This window comes from Pristiophorus japonicus, chromosome 7 (genome assembly GCF_044704955.1).
Source record: "Pristiophorus japonicus isolate sPriJap1 chromosome 7, sPriJap1.hap1, whole genome shotgun sequence".
NCBI classification, from domain to species: Eukaryota; Metazoa; Chordata; class Chondrichthyes; family Pristiophoridae; genus Pristiophorus; species Pristiophorus japonicus.
The window spans coordinates 196,782,766-196,806,761 of NC_091983.1; the positions used below are offsets into that span (position 1 = coordinate 196,782,766).

Sequence of the window (23,996 nt, forward strand, 5' to 3'; positions counted from 1 at the left end):
ATCTTAGAGGAGCCACAAAGATGGCTGGGATAGTACTGAGGTTGGGGGATGGTAATGAAGAGATTGGAATGCCTGATACTGACAATGGGTGACGAAGTGTTCCATTGTCCAACACTCTTATGCTTCTTCCTGATGAATAGTAGAATAAAAACATTGGAACAGGAGTAGGCCATTTAGCCCCTCGAGCCTGTTCTGCCATTCAATGAGATCATAGCTGATCTGTAACCTAACTTTCCCCCATATCCCTTAATACCTTTGGTTAACACAAATCTATCAATCTCAGATTTAAAATTAACAATTGATTCAGTATCAACTACTGCTTGTGAAAGAGAGTTACAAATTTCTACCACCCTTTGCATCCACAAGCAAAATACTGTGGATGTTGGAACCTGAAATTAAAAACAGAAAATGCTGGAAATCTCAGCGGGTCAGGCAACATCTGTGGAGAGAAAAACAGAGTTAACGTTTCAGGTCGATGGCCCTTCGTCAGAACTGGTGGATGTTCGAAAAGAACAGATTCTTAAGGAGCACTGAAGGGGGGAGGGGAAGAACAAAAAGGAAGTCTGTGATAGGGCGGAAGGCGGGAGAGATTAGAGACAAAAGGGATGATGGCCGAATTGAAATGGTAATGGCAGTAGTTAGAAAAAGGTTAGTCAAATAGGGTGTGAATGGCAGAATAATGACCAGCTGCCATTAGAGACAAAGAGGGAAAAAACATAACATCGGGGGGAGGAAGGGAGCCAAAAATGGGCAGAGGTTATCTGCAATTGTTAAACTCGATGTCGAGTCCAGAAGGCTGTAAAGTGCCTAAACGAAAGGTGAGGTGCTGTCCCTCGAGCTTGCGTTGAGCTTCATTAGAACAGTGTAGGAGGCCAAGGACGGAGATGTCGGAGTAGAAGTGGAGCGGGGAATTAAAGTGACAGGCGACAGGAAGCTCAGGGTCACGCTTACGAACTGAATGGAGGTGTTCCACAAAGCTATAACCCTTTGCATGTTTCCTAAGTTTACTCCTGAAAGGCCTGGCTCTAACTTTTAGATTATGCCTCCTAGTCCTAGACTCCCAAACCAGCAGAAATAGTTTCTCTCTATCTACCCTCTCTGTTTCCCTAAACATCTTGAAAACTTCGATCAGATCATCCCTTAATCATCTAAATGTAACTAGTAGAGTGGACAAGGGAGATCCAGTGGATGTGGTGTATTTGGACTTTTAAAAGGCCTTTGACAAGGTCCCACATAAGAGATTGGTGTGCAAAATCAAAGCACATGGTATTGGGGGTAATGTACTGGCGTGGATAGAGAATTGGTTGGCAGATAGGAAGCAGAGGGTCGGGATAAACTGGTCCTTTTCAGAATGGCAGGCAGTGACTAGTGGAGTGCCGCAGGACTCAGTGCTGGGACCCCAGCTCTTTACAATATACATCAATGATTTGGATGAAGGAATTGAGTGCAATATCTCCAAGTTTGCAGATGACACTAAACTGGGTGGCGGTGTGAGCTGTGAGGAGGATGCTAAGAGGCTGCAGGGTGACTTGGACAGGTTAGGTGAGTGGGCAAATGCATGGCAGACGCAGTATAATGTGGATAAATGTGAGGTTATCCACTCTGGTGGCAAAAACACGAAGGTAGAATATTATCTGAATAGTGGCAGATTAGGAAAAGGGGAGCTGCAACGAGACCTGGGTGTCATGGTTCATCAGTCATTGAAAGTTGGCATGCAGGTACAGCAGGCGGTGAAGAAGGCAAATGGCATGTTGGCCTTCATAGCTAGGGGATTTGAGTATAGGAGCAGGGAGGCCTTACTGCAATTGTACAGGGCCTTGGTGAGGCCTCACCTGGAATATTGTGTTCAGTTTTGGTCTCCTAATCTGAGGAAGGATGTTCTTGCTATTGAGGGAGTGCAGCGAAGGTTCACCAGACTGATTCCAGGGACGGCTGGACTGACATATGAGGAGAGACTGGATCAACTGGAGGCCTTTATACACTGGAGTTTAGAAGGATGAGAGGGGATCTCATAGAAACGTATAAGATTCTGACGGGACGGGACAGATTAGATGCGGGAAGAATGTTCCTGATGTTGGGGAAGTCCAGAACCAGGGGACACAGTCTTAGGATAAGGGGTAGGCCATTTAGGACTGAGATGAGGAGAAACTTCTTCACCCAGAGAGTTGTTAACCTGCGGAATTCCCTGCCGCAGAGAGTTGTTGATGCCAGTTCATTGGATGTATTCAAGAGGGAGTTAGATATGGCCCTTAGAAATCAAGGGGTATGGATAGAAAGCGGGAAAGAGGTACTGAGGTGAAGGATCAGCCATGATCTTATTGAATGGTGGTGCAGGCTCGAAGGGCCGAATGGCCTACTCCTGCACCTATTTTTTATGTTTCTAAATTCCAGAGAATACAACCCTAGTTTGTGTAATCTCTCCTTGTAATTTAACCCTTGGAATCCAGGTATCCCTCAATCAACATAACAAGAACAGATTATCTGGTCATTACCTCATTGCTGTTTGTGGGAGCTTGCTGTGCGCAAATTGACTGCCGCATTTCCCACATTACAACAGTGACTACACTCCAAAAGGACTCCATTGGCTATAAAGCGCTGAGATGTCCGGTGGTCATGAAAGGTGCTATATAAATGCAAGTCTTACTTTCTTTGGCCCCAAGTTTCCACACGCGGCGAAAAAGGCGCACCTCAGAGCTGGGCGCCTATTTTTCGCACCGAAAACGGCACCGGAAAAAAAGTGCGGTATTTTCAAGCTCCTTGGAGCTCGATGTCTGCTTGGCGCGGCGCACAGGGGGCGGAGCCTACCACTCGCGCTGATTTTGTAAGTAGGAGGGGGTGGGTACAATTTAAATGAGGCTTCTTGGTGCCGGCAACCCTGCGTGTGCGCGTTGGAGCGTTCGCGCACGCGCAGTGTGAAGTAAACATTGGCACTCGGCCATTTTCAAAAGTACTGCAGAAAAAGTGAAGATTTGTTTCTTGGACCCCTGCAAAGGCTTGTATTTTAATTTTCTTGATATTTCTGTGTGTGAGGGAGTGCTTTTAGCAGCACTGCTGAATAAATCACCTGCTGAAATCAGCGAGTTCAGCTTTTGATTGCTAAACTTGCAGAACCAGTGCCTGCAAATTAAAGACTGTGTGTTTGGAGAAATAAAAATGCCAATTCAACTTTGCAATGGATCAACGTCCACCAAGAACAAAGACGTTCTTGCATGAGGAAGCAAACCATTGCATAATATGTGGTGCACCCATTCTGCAAATTTAAATATAAAGATGTCGATGTGGCTGCCTCTCCCTGTCCAAATGGCCTCAGTCAGTCCCCCTCACAGCTCGAAGGCTGCTGCTGCTCCCGACCAGCCACTGACGCCGCTGCAATCCCATGGCCGAATGGCCTCAAGTCCGTCCGGGTGCTGCATCTTCGCGGGGAATGAAGGCCTGCCTCAAGCACCGCAGCTCAGCTCGAAGGCTGCTTGCTGCCTGCTCCTGCCGTCAAGAGACACTGACGCCACACCCCTGCCTCCAGCACTGCAGCTCAGCTCGAAGGCTGCTTGCTGCCTGCCCCTGCCGTCAAGAGACACTGACGCCACACCGCTGCCTGAAAGCTTGCCTGAAGCACTTTCACACAGGTAGGAACATGGTTTATTTAATCTTTTCTTTGCTTATAAATTTTTATTCAGGTTTGATTTATTTGTATAATATTTGTATAAGTATAACTAAGGATTGATTGTAGAATTTAATGACTTCCCTTCCCCCCCCTCCCCGTTCCCGACGCCTAATTTTTAACCTGCGCCTGATTTTTTAAAGTGTAGACAAGGTTTTTTCAAGCGTACAAAAATCTTCACTTACTCCATTCTAAGTTAGTTTGGAGTACGTTTTCACTGTGGAAACTTTGAAATCAGGCGTCAGTGGCCGGACACGCCCCCTTTTGAAAAAAAAAATTCTGTTCCAAAGTGAAACTGTTCTACCTGACTGGAACTGGAGGAAACTAAATGTGGAGAATTCCGATTTCTAAGATACTCCGTTCTACACCAGTTGCTCCTAAAAATCAGGAACAAATCATGTGGAAACTTGGGGCCATAAAATCTACACTGCACTCTCTCCAATGCCACAATGCCAATAAATCCTTCCCAGAACTGAACACGGTACTTCAGGTTGTTCTAACCAGGGCTTTGTATAGCTGCAGCATGACTTGTAACCCCTTGTATTCTAATCCACTAGATATAGAGGCCCGCATGCCATTAGACTTTTTGATTATTTTTGTACCTGTCCATGACACTTTAATGATCTATGTACATGGATCACGAAGTCTCTTTGGACCGCCACTGCTTCAAACTTTTCATCGTTTAGAAAGCACTCTGATTTAAAAAGTATGTAGTTGCAAGAAAAGAGCTGCATACTGAAGGTGGATTCCAGTTTCATTCTAGGCCTCTGCTTACACTGCAAAGGCATGAAATTTATATGAATGAGCCAAGGTCTATTGATAGAGCTGTCTGTTTCTGTCCTGGCGTGTGGATTACAGTATAAATTTCATAGTACAACTGAATGCATCTGGAGATGAGGGGAGTGGGGGAGGCTAAGTAACTTTCAAGATTCCCCATAGTTATGCAAGGACTTGAAATGTAGCATTTAGATGAACAGTCACATGTGTTCTATTCTTAGCAAGTTTGGAACATAAATGGGCAAATCACAGGCACAGGGAGGGTAATGTGCAAATAGCAAGCTGCTGATGCACAAAGATATATGGAGATGAACTATCAAACTGCAAAAGCAGCAAATTCCCAATATCAGAAATTAATGTCTGCGAAGAAACCCTGAACAAGGCAACAGCCCCAGAGCAGGTTTACTTGAACAAAGGAACAGTTCAGTTTGAGCAAAGTTAAACATTTGTGACATCCAATCATTTGTGACAGGTTCAGGCTGTTGTATGATCTTGTCAGTTTCTCAGACTGGCAAAAGTGAGAGTCATTTGCTACATCTTCACTCCCGTTTAGAAAATATTACACACTTGTGGCTGCGTTCAACCAAGCTGGGAAGAACATCAAGCTGAAAAATTGATGCAAGGCCAATTCACAACAAAATGAGTTATACATGGTCCTGTGTTATTATGAATGTCTTGAAAATTGGTTGCTAGGATGTCTTCAGAACAAAATGCTGGGATTAGGACTCTCAATTATTGATACAGTACACCTGCAGTCTTTCTTTAGTCATGCCTTAAATGAAATAAACAGCTGGTAAATTCCCATATCCATCCTCAGTTGAGTATATTGTTCACATTAAAAGATAAGCCAAGTAGGTTGACATTCTGCTTAGATAAAAACAAGTTGGCAGCTTTTAAGTACAGCCGGTTTAGTCACATAATTAAAAAAGGCTTTGCTTTCAAAACAGGAAACAAAATTGTAGCAACAAAGTTTTTTAGGGTTGAAAACGAGGCATCTGATTAAGCAAAAACTGCGAAAAATAGATTAAAAGCAAATCTGACTCATAGAAAGCTTGGGACTTTGGTGTATGTCAACAGCAAAACAGTATGACAAATGGCAGCTAATAGGGTTAGGACAGTTACCCATGGGGTGTCCCTGTAGCTCTGTTGCGAAAAAGATGGAGACCCACACAGAGGTTCTGAATTCTAATCCTTTTCTGCTAGATAACTTATGGGTGAGTTTCAGTAGCTCTGAATAGAGCTGCTAGATGGTCCACTTTGTACTAATGCATGAATCCATCTTGTGGGCAGGAAAATAGCATGTCTTCTTGGCCAATCACAGAATTCTTAGCATCTGCCATAGAGGACTGACTGCACATCTTCACAGCGGCTGATGTTCCAACTCTGTTGTGCCACTGAATAGTAATATATTGTGGATTAATAGTGGATTACACCAGTGGGAAGCCACTTGACAGGTTACCGCTCTCCAAAGTGCTATCATGGGAAGGTACCAAGTGGAAATCAGGAGCTTTACCGCGGGTTGGGAATGCAGCTCACCCACTTTGCCATTTGTTATGATGGGACTCAAGAAAGCCCAATGGCAGAAAATCCCTTTAATAAAAGTAGTGTCACCTTTAAAATTTAACACCTACACAAAGGCCATGCTGTATTACATTCCTGACTGAAGAAAATTTGGTACTATGAGCCAATAGTGAAACATAGAAACATAGTAATTAGGTGCAGGAGCAGGCCATTCGGCCCTTTGAGCCTGCACCGCCATTCAATAAGATCATGGCTGATCATTCCACCTCAGTACCCCTTTCCTGCTTTCTCTCCATACCACTTGATCCCTTTGGCCGTAAAGGCCATATCTAACTCCCTTTTGAATATATCTAACGAATTGACCTCAACAACTTTCTGCGGTGGAGAATTCCACAGGTTAACCACTCTCTATGAGTGATCTGATAAAAATGGGGTATAGAGTCATAAAATGCTTTTGTTTCAGAAACTCAATCCAAAAACTTGATGGTTGGTGAAAGAATTTAACTATGTATGAAATACATTTGCTGGGAAAAAAAGATTGTAACCAATTCTTTGGAAGGAGAAGTGCATAGTGCATACTTCACAATGAGATTGCTGCAGATTGCCACTGCTGTCTTCTCAAAACGACTTCAGGACTGTTTGGCCAAGTAAGTTTAGTCAGTTCTTGGCTCTTTGTTTAGTGATATTTGTGACAGAGGAATTGTGCACTTTGAGACAGGGAAATCTGGCACCACTGAGCTCACTCCCTTACATTAGACCAAGTATAGATAGGCATTGATGTGGTTCTTGGAAAAATCTGAAACCTGGATCATCATCTGGAGAAAATGAGTAGTACGTGGGAAATAGAGTTAGGAAAAGTAGCAAAAAAAAACTTATCTAACCTTGTATGCTGCCCACATTGTAAATTTAGCCATATAATATTTTTTAATTTGTGACCACTTTTGCAATTTTTTGCTTGTTAAAATAGTCCCAATATGTAAATACCAAAATACCATCCTTCTAACAAAGAGCTTAGTTTAACTCCGGCAAATGCTCTGTGATGTCAAAGTATTGTTCTCCTTTTACTGCTAATAGTAATGGAACTGAGTAAGATCAGCAGTATTGTAGCAGGACATTTTTTATAAGACTGCTTTTAGTAAAGATAGGACAAAATTTATCCAATCCATTCTACGGAAGATGACTCAATTCATTAAATCTCCTGAGGAATTGGAACTACAAGTGTCTGCAAGCTATCCCAAAGGTAAATAGACTGAATCTTCAGAATATCCATCAACAATTACATCCTACATTATTCATCTTTGACTAATTGCCTTCCTTACTATGACATTTCCATACCAGAATCTCATTCCAGATAGCATTTTATCATCTCTACCTGTCCATATCCTTAAATGCCTCAAACCTATTCCTTACAACACTCTGCTCATTTAGCAAAATTCCTCAAATTCCAGTTTACATATTTTCAAATTTTTTAGCTTTGGTCATATAAAGGTTAGAGTAGATGCTGAGAGGCACTGGCCACTTGCTGTCAAGGAAAATAATCAAAAGACAAAGGAGCACTTTTGACAGTCGGAGTATCTGCCTGTCAGGGAGGCCTTTGGTGTCCAAATAAATCTAGTGAAGGCAGAAAATACTGTCTTCTGTGAAAACACATTATTTGACAGGCAAGGCTTCTTGGTAGAATTAGTCAAACATGGTATCATCAAGACGGTCTTGGGGAATAAGGAGAAAGGAAATAGAGGCCAATTTTCAGTGACAAATTCTTAGTACATACTTTAAGAATTCAGAAAGGAAGGCAGAATCAGACATTACATTTGTAAACTTCTCGTCATTAGATAGGGCATCAGGAACCCAAAAAATCTTAACAAGTGGAAGGCTTCAATCTAGGTCAGGTCATCAAATAACTGTCAGATGGCTTAAATTGGTATATAAATCACCGTAACCACCGTAAGTGGCATGTCTCAAAGCACATCAAGACAAATATTTGGACACAATGGGACCTAGAGAAAACTGTTGCAAGATGCAGAAGAATACCATCAATAACTAACTTTAGTGCAACGGTAGCATATGGTTGCAAAGATGGTCATGAATGCCTTGGGTTCAGAGAAACAAATTGCAAAAGGGCAAACTTCTAAGAAGTGTTTAGTGGCACACCAGAACTAAGATACTTTTTTTATTTGGGGAAGTAATTAGACAATTTTTTTTTCAAGATCTTGATTGTAATGAGACATTTGCAACAGGTTATAGGAGGTGGTAGCCATCAATGCAAAAAAACCTGTAAAAGGACATAGACAAGCTAAGTGAGTGGGCAAAAATTTGGCAGATGGAGTATAATGTTGGAAAGTGTGAGGTTATCCACTTTGGCAGAAAAAAATCAAAGAGCAAGTTATTATTTAAATGGAGAAAAATTGCAAGTGCTGCAGTACAGAGGGACCTGGGGTCCTGGTGCATGAAACACAAAAGGTTAGTATGCAGGTACAGCAAGTGATGAGGAAGGCCAATGGAATCTTGTCCTTTATTGCAAAGGGGATGGAGTATAAAAGCAGGGAAGTCTTGCTACACTTATTCAGGGTATTGATGAGGCCACACCTGGAATACTGCATACAGTTTTGGTTTCCATATTTATGAAAGGATATACTTGCTTTGGAGACAGTTCAGAGAAGATTCACTAGGGTAATTCCGGGGATGAGGGGGTTGACTTATGAGGAAAGGTTGAGGCAACTTAGTAAAATAACTACCACCAATTAACTTTGAAAGTAGCATTAATAAATTAAATTGGATCTGTTAGACCATTAGCAGTGCTTCAGTTCCAAGTACAATCTGGGACCCAAGAATAGTTATTCACTTATTACATTACCTGTATAGCTTGTACTACTACAGGGAAAAATGCCGGTTAAAGAAAACATTATGGGCCTGAAATTACGTTGCTTCCGGCAGCATAAGCTGTTGCTGTCGGAAGCCTTCAGAACGGCCCCGCAAGTTCCGCTTGGGACAGATCCACCGCATCCACTACAAAATCACTTTCGCTGGCGCAGGGTTGGACTATTTGTGAATGCCCACAAAACCTTTATATGCAAGGTCTTCTTTCACCAGCATAAGAGTTAAAATAAATGTTAAATAACTTTTTTTAAATGATTTAAACATTTAAAATTAGTTTCGGTAAATATTGGCCTGTTTTAAATTGTTTAAATTTATTTTTCAAAAAAATCACATTTTTATTTTAAATGCTTAACTAAAGGGTCTTTTAATTCATTTTGAACATGTGAACATTTATTTTTATTTAAGTGGTGTGAATTCTTATTTATTTAGGGATTTCTAATATGCTTCCGTACGTTAATGGAATTCCCATAAGCATCATAGGAATTCACCATTTTGACTGGTTGACCATGCCCACATGATCCCTGGGACGTTTGTGAACTGCATGCATCCCTGGGATCCGTGGGCCTTTACGCAGGTGTACGCCTGCAAGGCCAAGACCTGAAGAGTCCGAAATTCCGTAGACACCTGGTGAGTTTGGATTTTATTTTTGGTTTGAAGGCGTATGCTTCTGGTACATCTCCGACCGTAAATTCAGGTCCAATGTAATGTTTTCCTTCACTATTTAACATTGGCAGCAAAAAGAAAAGACCTGGGTAACTTAAAGGTTTTGAATACTAGACTCTAGTAAAATACTAAAGGTCTGCCTGCTATATTTGTATTCAAATAGCAATAGTATTCAATGCAAACTTGCTCTTACCTGCTAGAAAGAGGTTCAGATATTCATTGCCACCCAGATTGACAGAGCCCAAAGAGCTAACATAATAGCCCAGACTCCCAGTGAACCACACCAGCCAAACTGTGATGGTCCTCTTAGTCAAAGCCCAGGTACGGAAAAGATCCAAGATACTGGTTTTCTTTACTTTGGTCACGTTTTCCTCTTTTGTAATTTCTTTGTCCGTTGAATCCTCAGGACTATTCATCTGGATCACTGAGAGGTGACAAGGGATCGTGACTCTGTTCCACCGGGCAATTGTGTCAACCAGCTTCTGGACTTCTTGAAGCCGCCCTTTAGCCAGAAGCCACCAGGGGGTCTCCGGTAATAGCCAGCAGCAGAAGATGAAAGGAATGGTCACAAGCGACAGTACAAGCTGATAGATCCGCCAGGCCCGTACCAGGAATCCAACCAAGGCAACTATCATAATGCCAACAGCAAAGTAAGCATGGACATGCATAGATGCCCAACTGCGGGCCTTCAATCCAGTATATTCAGTCACATAGACAAAAACTACCACAAGGTAGCCACTAGAAACCTGTTTCAAATACAAAAACAGTTAAATGTAAGAACGATATCTAATTCTACAAATTCCATCATTCTTCCTTAAAACGTTGTTATTCTCTTCAATTCTCTCCTGTAGCACACATCACCCACAATCTAAAGGGTGGGCAGACTACCTGATTTTTGGTCCCTGTCAATCCCTCATTGGAGATGACAGCTAGGTTGCATGACATTGTATTCATTTCTTCCCCCTACTTAACATTCTGCTTGGCTGAGATTAAGGTTCATCATGTGGATAATTGTTCTTTATCGCCTATTTTCTCTCATGTTAAATATACTGTTCCTCCCTGTTGAATTTCTATTTAACTTGATCCACTGTTCCTGCCCCCTAGCTGTTCTGATGGAATGGCAGCTGTGAAGGTAGCCATGCTTCTCCATCAAATAGCGCATACCAAGAATTACCAGAAAAATGGAGTTTAGTAAAAGTCACACTTGATACTTTTATAGTAGGCAATCGAGCAGCAAAGGATCACTCTCACCCATAAACAAATTACAATTTTCAGGTCATGACAGTGCAGCATATAAACCGAATTTTACTATATTGACACATTAAAGGAATATTCAGCCAAGATTGGCAACAATGAGGTTCTTTCATGTGTGTGAAAGACCCATCAAAGCAGGCATAATGGTAGCACAGGAATTTTACATGAAGCGGTTAATTTTTACCAAACCAACCTGGCCAGAAATGGGCTGGTTTGGGTTGGTGGTCTGTTTTATACCCCATCCGATTTTAATCTCTGCATATGTCAATGGAGAGTAAAACAAGCATCCAACCCAAATTGCCCCTTTCCTGCCTGGTTAAAATTAACCCTTAAATGAAAGAACCAGTGTATTCAGAGCAGCTTCAGGGTAACTCATTTGTTTGCTGTACAATGCTATTTTTGAGAAATACATCCAAGTTTGACAGGAATTATCATGATGCCCACAACAAAGGACATCATGAGGAAGAGTTCATAGAGCGTATCCGGCATTGGTTCCTTGAATAGTACGTTGTGGAACCAACAGTGAACAGGCTATCTTAGATCTGGTAATGTGTATTGAGACAGGATTAATAAACGATCTCAGAGTATCGGATCCTCTAGGAATGAGTGAGCATAGCACGGTTGAATTTAAAATTCAATTGGAGGGTGAGAAAGTTGGATCTCAAATCAGTGTCCTAAACTTAAATAAAAGAGATGACATAGGTATGTAGGCAGAGTTGGCTAAAGTGGACTGGGAAAATAGATTAAAGAGTGGGATGGTTGATGAGCAGTTGCAAACATTTAAGGAAATATTTCATAACTCTCAACAAAAATATATCCAATTAGATGGAAAGACTGTAAGAGAAGGGATAACCATCCATGGCTAACTAAGGAAATAAAGGATGGTATCAAATTGAAAACAAGGACATACCAAGTGGCCAAGACTAGTGGGAGACCAGAGGATTGGGAAACTTTTAAAAGCGAGCAAAGAATGACTAAAAAATTAATAAAGAGGGGGAAGATAGATTATGGACCCGAATTTGATGAAGGCCTCCGTCCAAGTGCCGCCCAAAGGAACCCCGATAGCCGCCAAGATACCTGACGGTACTTTGAGCGGGGTTTCCATCGGAGAGGTCCCTCGAAGGTCGGCAGGCGGCAAATGAACGACTTACGCCACCAATGTGGGCGGCAGCTGGCGAGAGCTCTCATTCTCGGTGGCAAAGGAGCTTGCCGCCAAAATGCCACCGAGGATAAAGTCGGGCCCACGGTGGGTCGAAAAGCTGAAAAGCAAAAGCATTAAAAAAACATTTTTTAAACCATCTGAAGACTTTCAGGGGATCCCATCCAGGTAAGTCGTGAACATTTTTTTTTTAAAGTTCACTAACCTTTTTTTCAGGATCTTCCTACCTACCGTTGGGGACAGACCAGCCTCCAGCAAGCGGTCCACCCCTGTTCTGGTGCCGACTCCCGCTGACTCCTGCCCACACCAATCTGCCAGCTCACTGGGCGGGAGGTCACTTACGCCATTTGGCCGTCCGCTTAACGTCAGCGGACGGTTCCCAGCAGCTCTCCCCTCCCGCTCGCTCAAGCCCACCTCAAAAGTGGCACTGGGCAGATCTTCACTAGGAATGTCGGCAACAGTGGGTGGTTAAGGTGATCAAATTCGGGCCCTATGAAAGTAAACTAGCACGAAATATAAAAACAGATCGTATGAGTTTCTACGGGTACATAAAAAGGAAAAGAGTGGCTAAAGTAAATGTTGGTACCTTAGAGGATAAGACTGGGGAATTAATAACGGAGAACAGGGAAATGGCAGAGACTTTGAACAAATATTTTGTATCAGTCTTCACGGTAGAAGACACTAAAAACATCCCAATAATGTATAATCAAGGGGCTATAGGGAGGGAGGAACTAAAAACAATCACTATCACTAAAGAAGTAGTACTCGGTAAAATAATAGGACTAAAGGTAGACAAGTCCCCTGGACCTGATGGCTTGCATCCTATGGTCTTAAAAGAAGTGGCTGCAATGGTTGTAATCTACCAAAATTCCCTGGATTCTGGGGCGGTCCCAGCGGATTGGAAAACAGCAAATGTAACGCCTCTATTTAAAAAAGGAGGCAAACAGAAAGCAGGAAACTACAGACCAGTTAGCTTAACATCTTCATTGGGAAAATGTTGGAGTCCATTATTAAAGAAGCAATAGCGGGACATTTGGAAAAGCATAATTCTGTTCAGCAGAGTCAGCATGGTTTTATGAAAGGGAAATCATGTTTGACAAATTTGCTGGAGTTCTTTGAGGATGTAACAAGCAGGGTGGATAAGGGGGAACCAGTGGATGCGGTATATTTGGATTTCCAGAAGGCATTCGATAAGGTGCCAAATAAAAGGTTACTGCACAAGATAAGAGCTCACTGGGTTGGGAGTAATATATTAGCATGGATAGAGGATTGGCTAACTAACAGAAAACTCCTGTTTCTTATCTTCTTATGTAACATAAACAGTAGAAATACAATTTTGATCAGCTATTTGCAACATTAATAATAATGGTTTATATATATGGATCTGCACATGTACTTTTTACAAAATAAAATATTTAAATATTTTATTTATTTTGGGGGCAGGGTGCACTAAAGCCCCAATTTATTAATCAGCTAAAATGCTGGTTTGCACCCATAATGTTCCCTACAATAAATAACTTATTTCAGCCATGCCCTGTGGGGAGGCACCAAACAGATGACAGGCACTTTGCTACAGGGTGAGTGGGAAGAGTATAGGAGGGTCACTACTGGCAACTGCTGTCCAACAGCTCGCTGCTGATTTCAGGATGGCTTATTCAGAGGCCTGAAGGAAGGTCACCTGCCTGCCTCTTGGCAGTGGCTGTTGTTACATTGAGTGTAAAGTACAGAAACAGGCTATTCGGCCCAACTGGTCTATGCTGGCATTTATGCTTCATACGAGCCTCCTCCCACACTACTTCATCCAACCTTATCAGCATATCCTTCCATTCCTTTCTCCCTCATGTGTTTATATAACTTCCCCTTAAATGCACCTATGCTATTTGCCTTAACTATTCCCTGAGGTAACGTGTTGACCATTCTTACCACTCTCCGGGTGAAGTTTTTCCTGAATTCCCTATTAGATTTATTTGTGATTATCTTATATTTATGACCTCTAGTTTTGGATTCCCCCCACCCCCCACAAGTGGAAACATCTTCTCCACGTCTACCCCATCAAACCCTTTCACTATCTGAACGACCTCTATTAGGTCACCTCTCAGCATTCTCTTTTCTCGAGAAAAGAGCCTGAGCCAGTTCAGCCTTTCCTGATAAGTTAATATATCCTCTCCGCTCTGGCATCATCTTTGTGAAGCTTTTTTGCACCTTTACCAATGCCTCCATATCCTTTTTTATAATATGGAGATCAGAACTGTGCACAGTACTCCGTGTAATCTAACCAAGGTTGCATGCAAGTTTAACATAACTTCTCGCATTTCAATTCAATCCCTCTAGAAATGAATCCCAGTGCTTGTTTCGCTTTAAAACAAAAAATGGCCTTATTAACCTGCGTTGCTACTTTTAGTGATTTGTGTATCTGTACATTCAACCCCTTTGTTCCTCTACCACATTCAAACTCTTATTATCCAAGCAGTATGTGGCCTCTATATTCTTCTTGCCAAACTGCACCACCTTGTGCTTAGCTATACTGAAATTTATTTGCCAATTACACACCCATTCTGCAAGTTTATTAATATTTTCTTGTATTTCATTGCATTCTTCCTTCGTGTTAACTATACCTCCCAAATTGGTGTCGTCTGCAAATTTTGAAATTGTACTTACAATTCCAGAGTCCAAATCATTAATGTAAATTGTGAACAACAGTGGTCCCAAGCACCGATCCCTGTGGAACACCACTTCACACCTTTTGTCAGTCTGAGTAGCTAATAAATTGTTTTATATGTAATAGTGGCTCTACTATCTCTTCCTGAACGACTTTTAATATGCGTGGATGCAATTCATCGAGACCAGAGGTTTTAATCTTCTCTAATTGATAGTTTATCAATTATCTCCCCCTTTCTATCTTAAATGTCTTTGGCCGCGAAACTCCCCCTCTTAGTGGCGGCATTTAGTGTAGACATTTAAGGCATTCGGGAGAAAAATGGTGGCCACCTTGCTTCCAGTCACAGCCGTGGGCCGCGGCAATCGCTATTTTGGGCAGGTCGGTAGCGCGGCCGTTGCCTGCGTTCGGCAGAAGGATGCTAATGAGATAGATTGTGACGTCAACCAGAATGCAAAGCTGATTTGAGGCACAACCTGACTGCACAGCCTCTCCAAAGCACAGGATTCAGCTGCACGAGGGACCCACCACCAGCGATAGTTAAAGGGATCAACAACTTTCAGGTAACTTGCTTTTTGATTTCTACTAGCTGGTAAGTTTGTGGAACTGTTTGGAGCTTTCTAGAATTATTTAAAGTTGGTGAGGTGACAGGGGATGGTACTGCAAGTGGAGATGGCCTTGCTTCTGAATTTTTAAAAATTCGTTCCAGGATATGGGTGTCGCAGGCTAGGCCAGCATTTATTGCCCATCCCTAATTGCCCTTGAGGGTTCTGCTCAGACCACTTGCTCCCTTGCAGTCGGGGGGAGAACATCGGTAGTGCGTGCTCTTGTGACGGATTGGCAGCAGTGGAGCGGTGGGGAGGGGGGGGAAGCGGGTCACCGCCAGGATACCACAGGAGAGGAATTTTAAAAATGGCGGCCATTACATGAAAAATCGGCGGCCATTGCACGACGCAGTGTGGTCGCCAATTTCCAGTGGTAACAGGCCTTAAGAGAAGGGGCAATTTCCCTATACATAACATAAAAACATAAGAATTAGGAACAGGAGTAGGCCATCTAGCCCCTCGAGCCTGCTCCACCATTCAACAAGATCATTGCTGATCCGGCCGTGGACTCAGCTCCACTTACCCGCCCGCTCCCCGTAACCCTTAATTCCCTTATTGGTTAAAAATCTATCTATCTGTGATTTGAATACATTCAATGAGCTAGCCTCAACTGCTTCCTTGGGCAGAGAATTCCACAGATTCACAACCCTCTGGGAGAAGAAATTCCTTCTCAACTCGGTTTTAAATTGGCTCCCCCGTATTTTGAGGCTGTGCCCCCTAGTTCTAGTCTCCCCGACCAGTGGAAACAACCTCTCTGCCTCTTTCATTATTTTAAATGTTTCTAGAAGATCACCCCTCATCCTTCTGAACTCCAACGAGTAAAGACCCAGTCTACTCAATCTATCATCATAAGGTAACCCCCTCATCTCCGGAATCAGCCGAGTGAATCGTCTCTGTACCCCCTCCAAAGCCAGTATATCCTTCCTTAAGTAAGGTGACCAAAACTGCACGCAGTACTTCAGGTGCAGCCTCACCAATACCCTGTACAGTTGCAGCAGGACCTCCCTGCTTTTGTACTCCATCCCTCTCGCAATGAAGGCCAACATTCCATTCGCCTTCCTGATTACCTGCTGCACCTGCAAACTAACTTTTTGGGATTCATGCACAAGGACCCCCAGGTCCCTCTGCACGGCAGCATGTTGTAATTTCTCCCCATTCAAATAATATTCCCTTTTACTGTTTTTTTTTTCCCAAGGTGGATGACCTCACATTTTCCAACATTGTATTCCATCTGCCAAACCTTGACCCATTCGCTTAACCTATCTAAATCTCTTTGCAGCCTCTGTGTCCTCTACACAACCCGCTTTCCCACTAATCTTAGTGTCATCTGTAAATTTTGTTACACTACACTCTGTCCCCTCTTTCAGGTCATCTCTGTATATTGTAAACAGTTGTGGTCCCAGCACCGATCCCTGTGGCACACCACTAACCACCGATTTCCAACCCGAAAAGGACCCATTTATCCGGACTCTCTGCATTCTGTTAACTAGCCAATTCTCTATCCATGCTAATACATTTCCTCTGACTCCGCGTTCGTTGGTGAGGCGTGAGTCCGGGGTCGGAGGCCTATAAAAGGCTGCGAGAGGCGTCGGGAGTTCGTTGGTGAGGCATGAGTCCGGGGTCGGAGGCCTATAAAAGGCCGCGATAGGCGTCGGGAGTTCGTTGGTGAGGCGTGAGTCCAGGGTCGGAGGCCTATAAAAGGCTGCGAGAGGCGTCGGGAGTTCGTTGGTGAGGCCGGGGTCGGAGGCCTATAAAAGGCCGCGAGAGGCGTCGGGAGTTCGTTGGTGAGGCGTGCTTGTGCAGCTACAAGGAGAAGGCAAAAAAGAAGTAGAAAGAAACAGAAAGGTGACGTCACAGCCTAGGGGGTAAGTGATTGGCTGGTGATTGGTGAGTAGTTTTTCTTTTTCTTTTTATATTAGTCAGTAACTTTTAACATTGTTGTTGCCAATTTAAGTGTATCTAAGGGTTAAGTCATGGCAGGAGAGCTCGGTCGGGTGTTATGCTCCTCCTGTACCATGTGGGAACTCAGGGACACTTCCGACGACGACGACGTGTGCGGGAAGTGTATCTGCCTCGAGCTCCTGACGGTCCGCGTTGCGGAATTGGAGCTGAGGGTGGATTCACTCTGGAGCATCCACGATGCTGAGAATGACGTGAGTATCACGTGTAGTGAGTTGGTCTTACCGCAGGAGAAGGGTCCACAGCCAGATAGGGAATGGAAGACCAGCAGGAAGAGTAATGCAAGGAAGGTAGTGCAGGGGTCCCCTGTGGTCATCCCCCTGCAAAACAGATACACTGCTTTGAGTACTGTTGGGGGGATGACACATCAGGGGAGGGCAGCAGCAGCCAAGTTCATGGCACCGTGGCTGGCTCTGCTGCACAGGAGGGCAGGAAAAAGAGTGGGAGAGCGATAGTGATAGGGGATTCAATTGTAAGGGGAATAGATAGGCGTTTCTGCAGCCGCAACCGAGACTCCAGGATGGTATGTTGCCTCCCTGGTGCAAGGGTCAAGGATGTCTCGGAGCGGGTGCAGGACATTCTAAAAATGGAGGGAGATCAGCCAGTTGTCGTGGTGCACATTGGTACCAACGACATAGGTAAAAAAAGGGATGAGGTCCTACGAAACGAATTTAAGGAGCTAGGAGCTAAATTAAAAAGTAGGACCTCAAAATTAGTCATCTCGGGATTGCTACTAGTGCCACGTGCTAGTCAGAGTAGGAATCGCAGGATAGCGCAGATGAATATGTGGCTTGAGCAGTGGTGCAGCAGGGAGGGATTCAAATTCCTGGGGCATTGGAACCGGTTCTGGGGGAGGTGAGACCAGTACAAACCGGACGGTCTGCACCTGGGCAGGACCGGAACCAATGTCCTAGGGGGAGTGTTTGCTAGTGCTGTTGGGGAGGAGTTAAACTAATATGGCAGGGGGATGGGAACCAATGCAGGGAGACTGAGGGAGACAAAAAGGAGGCAAAAGCAAAAGACACAAAGGAGATGAGGAAAAGTGGAGGGCAGAGAAACCTAAGGCAAAGAACAAAAAGGGCCACTCTACAGCAAAATTCTAAAAGGACAAAAGGTGTTAAAAAAACAAGCCTGAAGGCTTTGTGTCTTAATGCAAGGAGTATCTGCAATAAGGTGGATGAATTAACTGTGCAAATAGACGTTAACAAATATGATGTGATTGGGATTACGGAGACGTGGCTCCAGGATGATCAGGGCTGGGAACTCAACATCCAGGGGTATTCAACATTCAGGAAGGATAGAATAAAAGGAAAAGGAGGTGGGGTAGCATTGCTGGTTAAAGAGGAGATTAATGCAATAGTTAGGAAAGACATTAGCTTGGATGATGTGGAATCTATATGGGTAGAGCTGCAGAACACCAAAGAGCAAAAAACGTTAGTGGGAGTTGTGTACAGACCTCCAAACAGTAGTAGTGATGTTGGGGAGGGCATCAAACAGGAAATTAGGGGTGCATGCAATAAAGGTGTAGCAGTTATAATGGGTGACTTTAATATGCACATAGATTGGGCTAGCCAAACTAGAAGCGGAGGAGGAGGAGGAGGATTTCCTGGAGTGCATAAGGGATGGTTTTCTAGACCAATATGTCGAGGAACCAACTAGGGGGGAGGCCATCTTAGACTGGGTGTTATGTAATGAGAGAGGATTAATTAGCAATCTCATTGTGCGATGCCCCTTGGGGAAGAGTGACCATAATATGGTGGAATTCTGCATTAGGATGGAGAATGAAACAGTTAATTCAGAGACCATGGTTCAGAACTTAAAGGGTAACTTTGAAGGTATGAGGCGTCAATTGGCTAGGATAGATTGGCGAATGATACTTAAGGGGTTGATTGTGGATGGGCAATGGCAGACATTTAGAGACCGCATGGATGAATTACGACAATTGTACATTCCTGTTTGGCGTAAAAATAAAAAAGGGAAGGTGGCTCAACCGTGGCTATCAAGGGAAATCAGGGATAGTATTAAAGCCAAGGAAGTGGCATACAAATTGGCCAGAAATAGCAGCGAACCTGGGGACTGGGAGAAATTTAGAACTCAGCAGAGGAGGACAAAGGGTTTGATTAGGGCAGGGAAAATGGAGTCCGAGAAGAAGCTTGCAGGGAACATTAAGGCGGATTGCAAAAGTTTCTATAGGTATGTAAAGAGAAAAAGGTTAGTAAAGACAAACGTAGGTCCCCTGCAGTCAGAATCAGGGGAAGTCATAACGGGGAACAAAGAAATGGCAGACCAATTGAACAAGTACTTTGGTTCGGTATTCACTAAGGAGGACACGAACAACCTTCCGGATATAAAAGGGGTCAGAGGGTCTAGTAAGGAGGAGGAACTGAGGGAAATCTTTATTAGTCGGGAAATTGTGTTGGGGAAATTGATGGGATTGAAGGCCGATAAATCCCCAGGGCCTGATGGACTGCATCCCAGAGTACTTAAGGAGGTGGCCTTGGAAATAGCGGATGCATTGACAGTCATTTTCCAACATTCCATTGATTCTGGATCAGTTCCTATCGAGTGGAGGGTAGCCAATGTAACCCCACTTTTTAAAAAAGGAGGGAGAGAGAAAACAGGGAATTATAGACCGGTCAGCCTGACCTCAGTAGTGGGTAAAATGATGGAATCAATTATTAAGGATGTCATAGCAGCGCATTTGGAAAATGGTGACATGATAGGTCCAAGTCAGCATGGATTTGTGAAAGGGAAATCATGCTTGACAAATCTTCTGGAATTTTTTGAGGATGTTTCCAGTAAAGTAGACAAAGGAGAACCAGTTGATGTGGTATATTTGGACTTTCAGAAGGCTTTCGACAAGGTCCCACACAAGAGATTAATGTGCAAAGTTAAAGCACATGGGATTGGGGGTAGTGTGCTGACGTGGATTGAGAACTATGGTTGTCAGACAGGAAGCAAAGAGTAGGAGTAAATGGGTACTTTTCAGAATGGCAGGCAGTGACTAGTGGGGCACCGCAAGGTTCTGTGCTGGGGCCCCAGCTGTTTATATTGTACATTAATGATTTAGACGAGGGGATTAAATGTAGTATCTCCAAATTTGCGGATGACACTAAGTTGGGTGGCAGTGTGAGCTGCGAGGAGGATGCTATTAGGCTGCAGAGTGACTTGGATAGGTTAGGTGAGTGGGCAAATGCATGGCAGATGAAGTATAATGTGGATAAATGTGAGGTTATCCACTTTGGTGGTAAAAACAGAGACAGACTATTATCTGAATGGTGACAGATTAGGAAAAGGGGAGGTGCAACGAGACCTGGGTGTCATGGTACATCAGTCATTGAAGGTTGGATGCAGGTACAGCAGGCGGTTAAGAAAGCAAATGGCATGTTGGCCTTCATAGCGAGGGGATTTGAGTACAGGGGCAAGGAGGGTTGCTACAGTTGTACAGGGCCTTGGTGAGGCCACACCTGGAGTATTGTGTACAGTTTTGGTCTCCTAACTTGAGGAAGGACATTCTTGCTATTGAGGAAGTGCAGCGAAAATTCACCAGACTGATTCCCGGGATGGCGGGACTGACCTATCAAGAAAAACTGGATCAACTGGGCTTGTATTCACTGGAGTTCATAGAAACGTTTAAAATTCTGATGGGTTTAGACAAGTTAGATGCAGGAAGAATGTTCCCAATGTTGGGGAAGTCCAGAATCAGGGGTCACAGTCTGAGGATAAGGGATAAGCCATTTAGGACCGAGATGAGGAGAAACTTCTTCACCCAGAGAGTGGTGAACCTGTGGAATTCTCTACCACAGAAAGTAGTTGAGGCCAATTCACTAAATATATTCAAAAGGGAGTTAGATGAAGTCCTTACTACTCGGGGGATCAAGGGGTATGGCGAGAAAGCAGGAAGGGGGTACTGAAGTTTCATGTTCAGCCATGAACTCATTGAATGGCGGTGCAGGCTAGAAGGGCTGAATGGCATGCTCCTACACCTATTTTCTATGTTTCTATGTACCTTTATCTTCTGCAGTAACCTTTTGTGTGGCACCTTATCGAATGCCTTTTGGAAATCTAAATACACCACATCCATCGGTACACCTCTATCCACCATGCTCGTTATATCCTCAAAGAATTCCAGTAAATTAATTAAACATGATTTCCCCTTCATGAATACATGTTGTGTCTGCTTGATTGCACTATTCCTATCTCGATGTCCCGCTATTTCTTCCTTAATGATAGCTTCAAGCATTTTCCCCACTACAGATGTTAAACTAACCGGCCTATAGTTACCTGTCTTTTGTCTGCCCCCCTTTTTAAACAGAGGCATTACATTAGCTGCTTTCCAATCCGCTGGTACCTCCCCAGAGTCCAGAGAATTTTGGTAGATTATAACGAATGCATCTGCTATAACTTCCGCCATCTCTTTTTCCTTATTTTAATTTTGCCCTCCATGGTGTTTCATTATTGGCTAGTTTGTTCTTGTGTTTTTTTTTTAAAAGAACAAACTCTACTGATCACAATTTTAAATATTTCTCATTGCTGTTCTATCTTACTGTCTATCAATTTTTTTTCCAGTTTACTTTCCCAGTTCCATTCTCATACCCTCAAAATTGTTTTTTTTTCCAATCTATTGCTTTGGTCTCTGTTTTACTTATGTCTTTCTCAATCATTAGTTTAAACCTTATTATGTTATGGTCACTTTTTCCTAGATGTTCCTCTATGCTTACTTCTCTTACCTGTTCCGGTTCATTTTCCATTACCAGATCCGGTAGTGATTCCTCTCTTGTTGGACTTATGTACTGGGTAAGAAATGAGTTCTGAAAACACTATAAAAACTCCATTCCCTTTTCCCCTTTCCCTATTTTTTTACCAGTTTGTTTGGGTTCGTTGAAATCTCCCATGATTATTATTCTACGTTACTCATTTCATAGATTTGCCTACATATTTCTTCCTCCACTTCCCTTCCACTATTCGGAAGATCTGTAGATGAATGATTCTTTCTTATCCTTTGTAAGGGCTATGAGACTCCAGACACTGAATGGGGAAGGAGTGGGATATCTTCTTTTGAAAAAGGGGATTCTCACTCTCAGAAAAAATATATGTAAGATGAATGACCTTTTAGGTTTCCTGAACTTTAGCAGCCCTAAACTGGAATTCTTCCAGTCTCAATCCCTAGTCTGTGCTGAATAATCTTATTTCAGCCAGCACAACAGTCGGGAAGCTACAAATATTAGGTTGCAAAAATTTTAGGTAGTGTTTCTGCTTCTGATCGCTATTAAGTGATATGCTGGAAATAAACAGGGGTGGATATTGGGTAAAAAACAGAATTGGGCTCAGTTGGGATGCCACCTTGACACTATCAGAACTTAAAATAGAAGAATGGTCACTCAGGAAGCTCCTCGAACTTGTATAACTGTATCTCAGAATTAGTTACTGTCTGTAGGAGCGGTAAAGGGAAAACAACTGTAGGTTGTCAAAGTCTGAAGCTAAACCCTAAACTGAACATCAGGAAGACCCAAGCAATTGTTTTTAAGCCTGCCAAAAAAACTTTGCACCCTTGCCATCAACACTATTCCTGCTTTAAGGCAGCTTGCTGCTGTAAGAGCCACACTGCACACAACTTTAGCATTCTGTTCAACTCAAGAGTTGAGAGTCAAATCTACTTTTCCCATCCAGTACTAAACCAATTACTTCTACCTCTATAATAGTGCCTGCCCCTTACTGTGACCAGCCCCCATCCCATCTTACTGAAAACTTTATCCATGCTTTCCTCACCTCTAGGTTTGATTCTTCAACCTTGCTGGCCTCTCAATTTCCATTTCCATAAATTGCAAATTGTCAAAAATTCTACCACCCACATCCTTCCCATTCGACCATCACCTTCATCTTCACTGACTCACACAGGTTTTCGGATCCCCAAAGGATCAAATTTAAGATCTTGCCTTGGTCCACAGCCTTGCCTTGCTCCATGTAACTCTGCAACAACATCCTAATCTGATTTTCCAACCCAAAAGCAGTTGTTTCAGCCTCTGCCTGTCTCTAAGGGAAAAAACAAGGGACAGTAGATGCAGAATAGGTCATTTTTCCTCTCTGCATTTGATAAAAAGAATGATAAACAAACTTTTGGTCACATCAGAATTTGCAAAAATAAACCTGAAATGGATTCATTTGGGATTACAAATTTGGTTTACTGCACACTGGTTATACATGCAGTCTGAAACATAGTCTGAAGCCTGGATCGAATCTTTATCTAAAATGACTTAACTATTTAATACCTAGTAAAAGGTAGTAAACATAAAGGGCAGTTCAATACATACCAGGGCCAGGAGGAAACGGACAATGATGAAGCTATAATAATCATAGGTGAATGCGACAGCAACTCCAAACACAAACTGAGCAGTGCTTGTGAACCACAGTATAGAGCGTCGACCCAACCTAAGCAGGTTTAAAAAGAGGTTAACAATGACAAATTAGTAGTGAACCTAAAACTGTGCAGCTATGTAAATGCATTTATTAGCTCAGAGATTGCATTTATTAGCCTTGTCATTAGCTAGACTAGGCTGCTCCTTAGAAATTATTCTAAAACATTCACATTATGTACTCAAAGCGCCTTGCATCAGAGCTATTGTTGCAAAGTCATCAGAATCAAAAAACTGAAAATACAATGAAGAGAGTATTAAAAATATCCATTCCTGAAACCCAATAGAAAATTAATAGATAATAACCAAATTTATCTATCTTTTAAGCACATTGAGGCCCCTGTTGACAAATAATTTCACCTTGTAACAAAGTGGCTTATGCATGCTAAAACTCAGAATCAATGTTATCAATTTGGATATGTGGCAGGACACAGCTTTGTTCCACCAAGTTGCC

The 23,996-nt window shown here is 43.0% G+C and overlaps 1 protein-coding gene and 1 long non-coding RNA gene across 6 annotated transcripts in view; one reads left to right on the top strand and one right to left on the bottom strand.

Moving 5' to 3' along the window:
* The window catches only part of slc22a16 (solute carrier family 22 member 16), a 115,824-nt gene that overhangs the window by 27,177 nt on the left and 64,651 nt on the right, over positions 1-23,996 (bottom strand). For all 3 annotated transcript variants that reach the window (XM_070885680.1, XM_070885681.1, XM_070885679.1), the window contains 2 exons: positions 23,441-23,558; positions 9,690-10,242 (listed from right to left, as the gene is read on the bottom strand). In XM_070885680.1, coding sequence (XP_070741781.1) covers positions 9,690-10,242; positions 23,441-23,558 — 671 coding nt within the window. The remainder of the gene's footprint in view (positions 1-9,689; positions 10,243-23,440; positions 23,559-23,996) is intronic.
* The window catches only part of LOC139267406 (uncharacterized), a 34,382-nt gene that overhangs the window by 6,365 nt on the left and 4,021 nt on the right, over positions 1-23,996 (top strand). For all 3 annotated transcript variants that reach the window (XR_011593896.1, XR_011593894.1, XR_011593895.1), the window contains one exon: positions 9,903-10,146. This is a non-coding gene — a long non-coding RNA (uncharacterized lncRNA). The remainder of the gene's footprint in view (positions 1-9,902; positions 10,147-23,996) is intronic.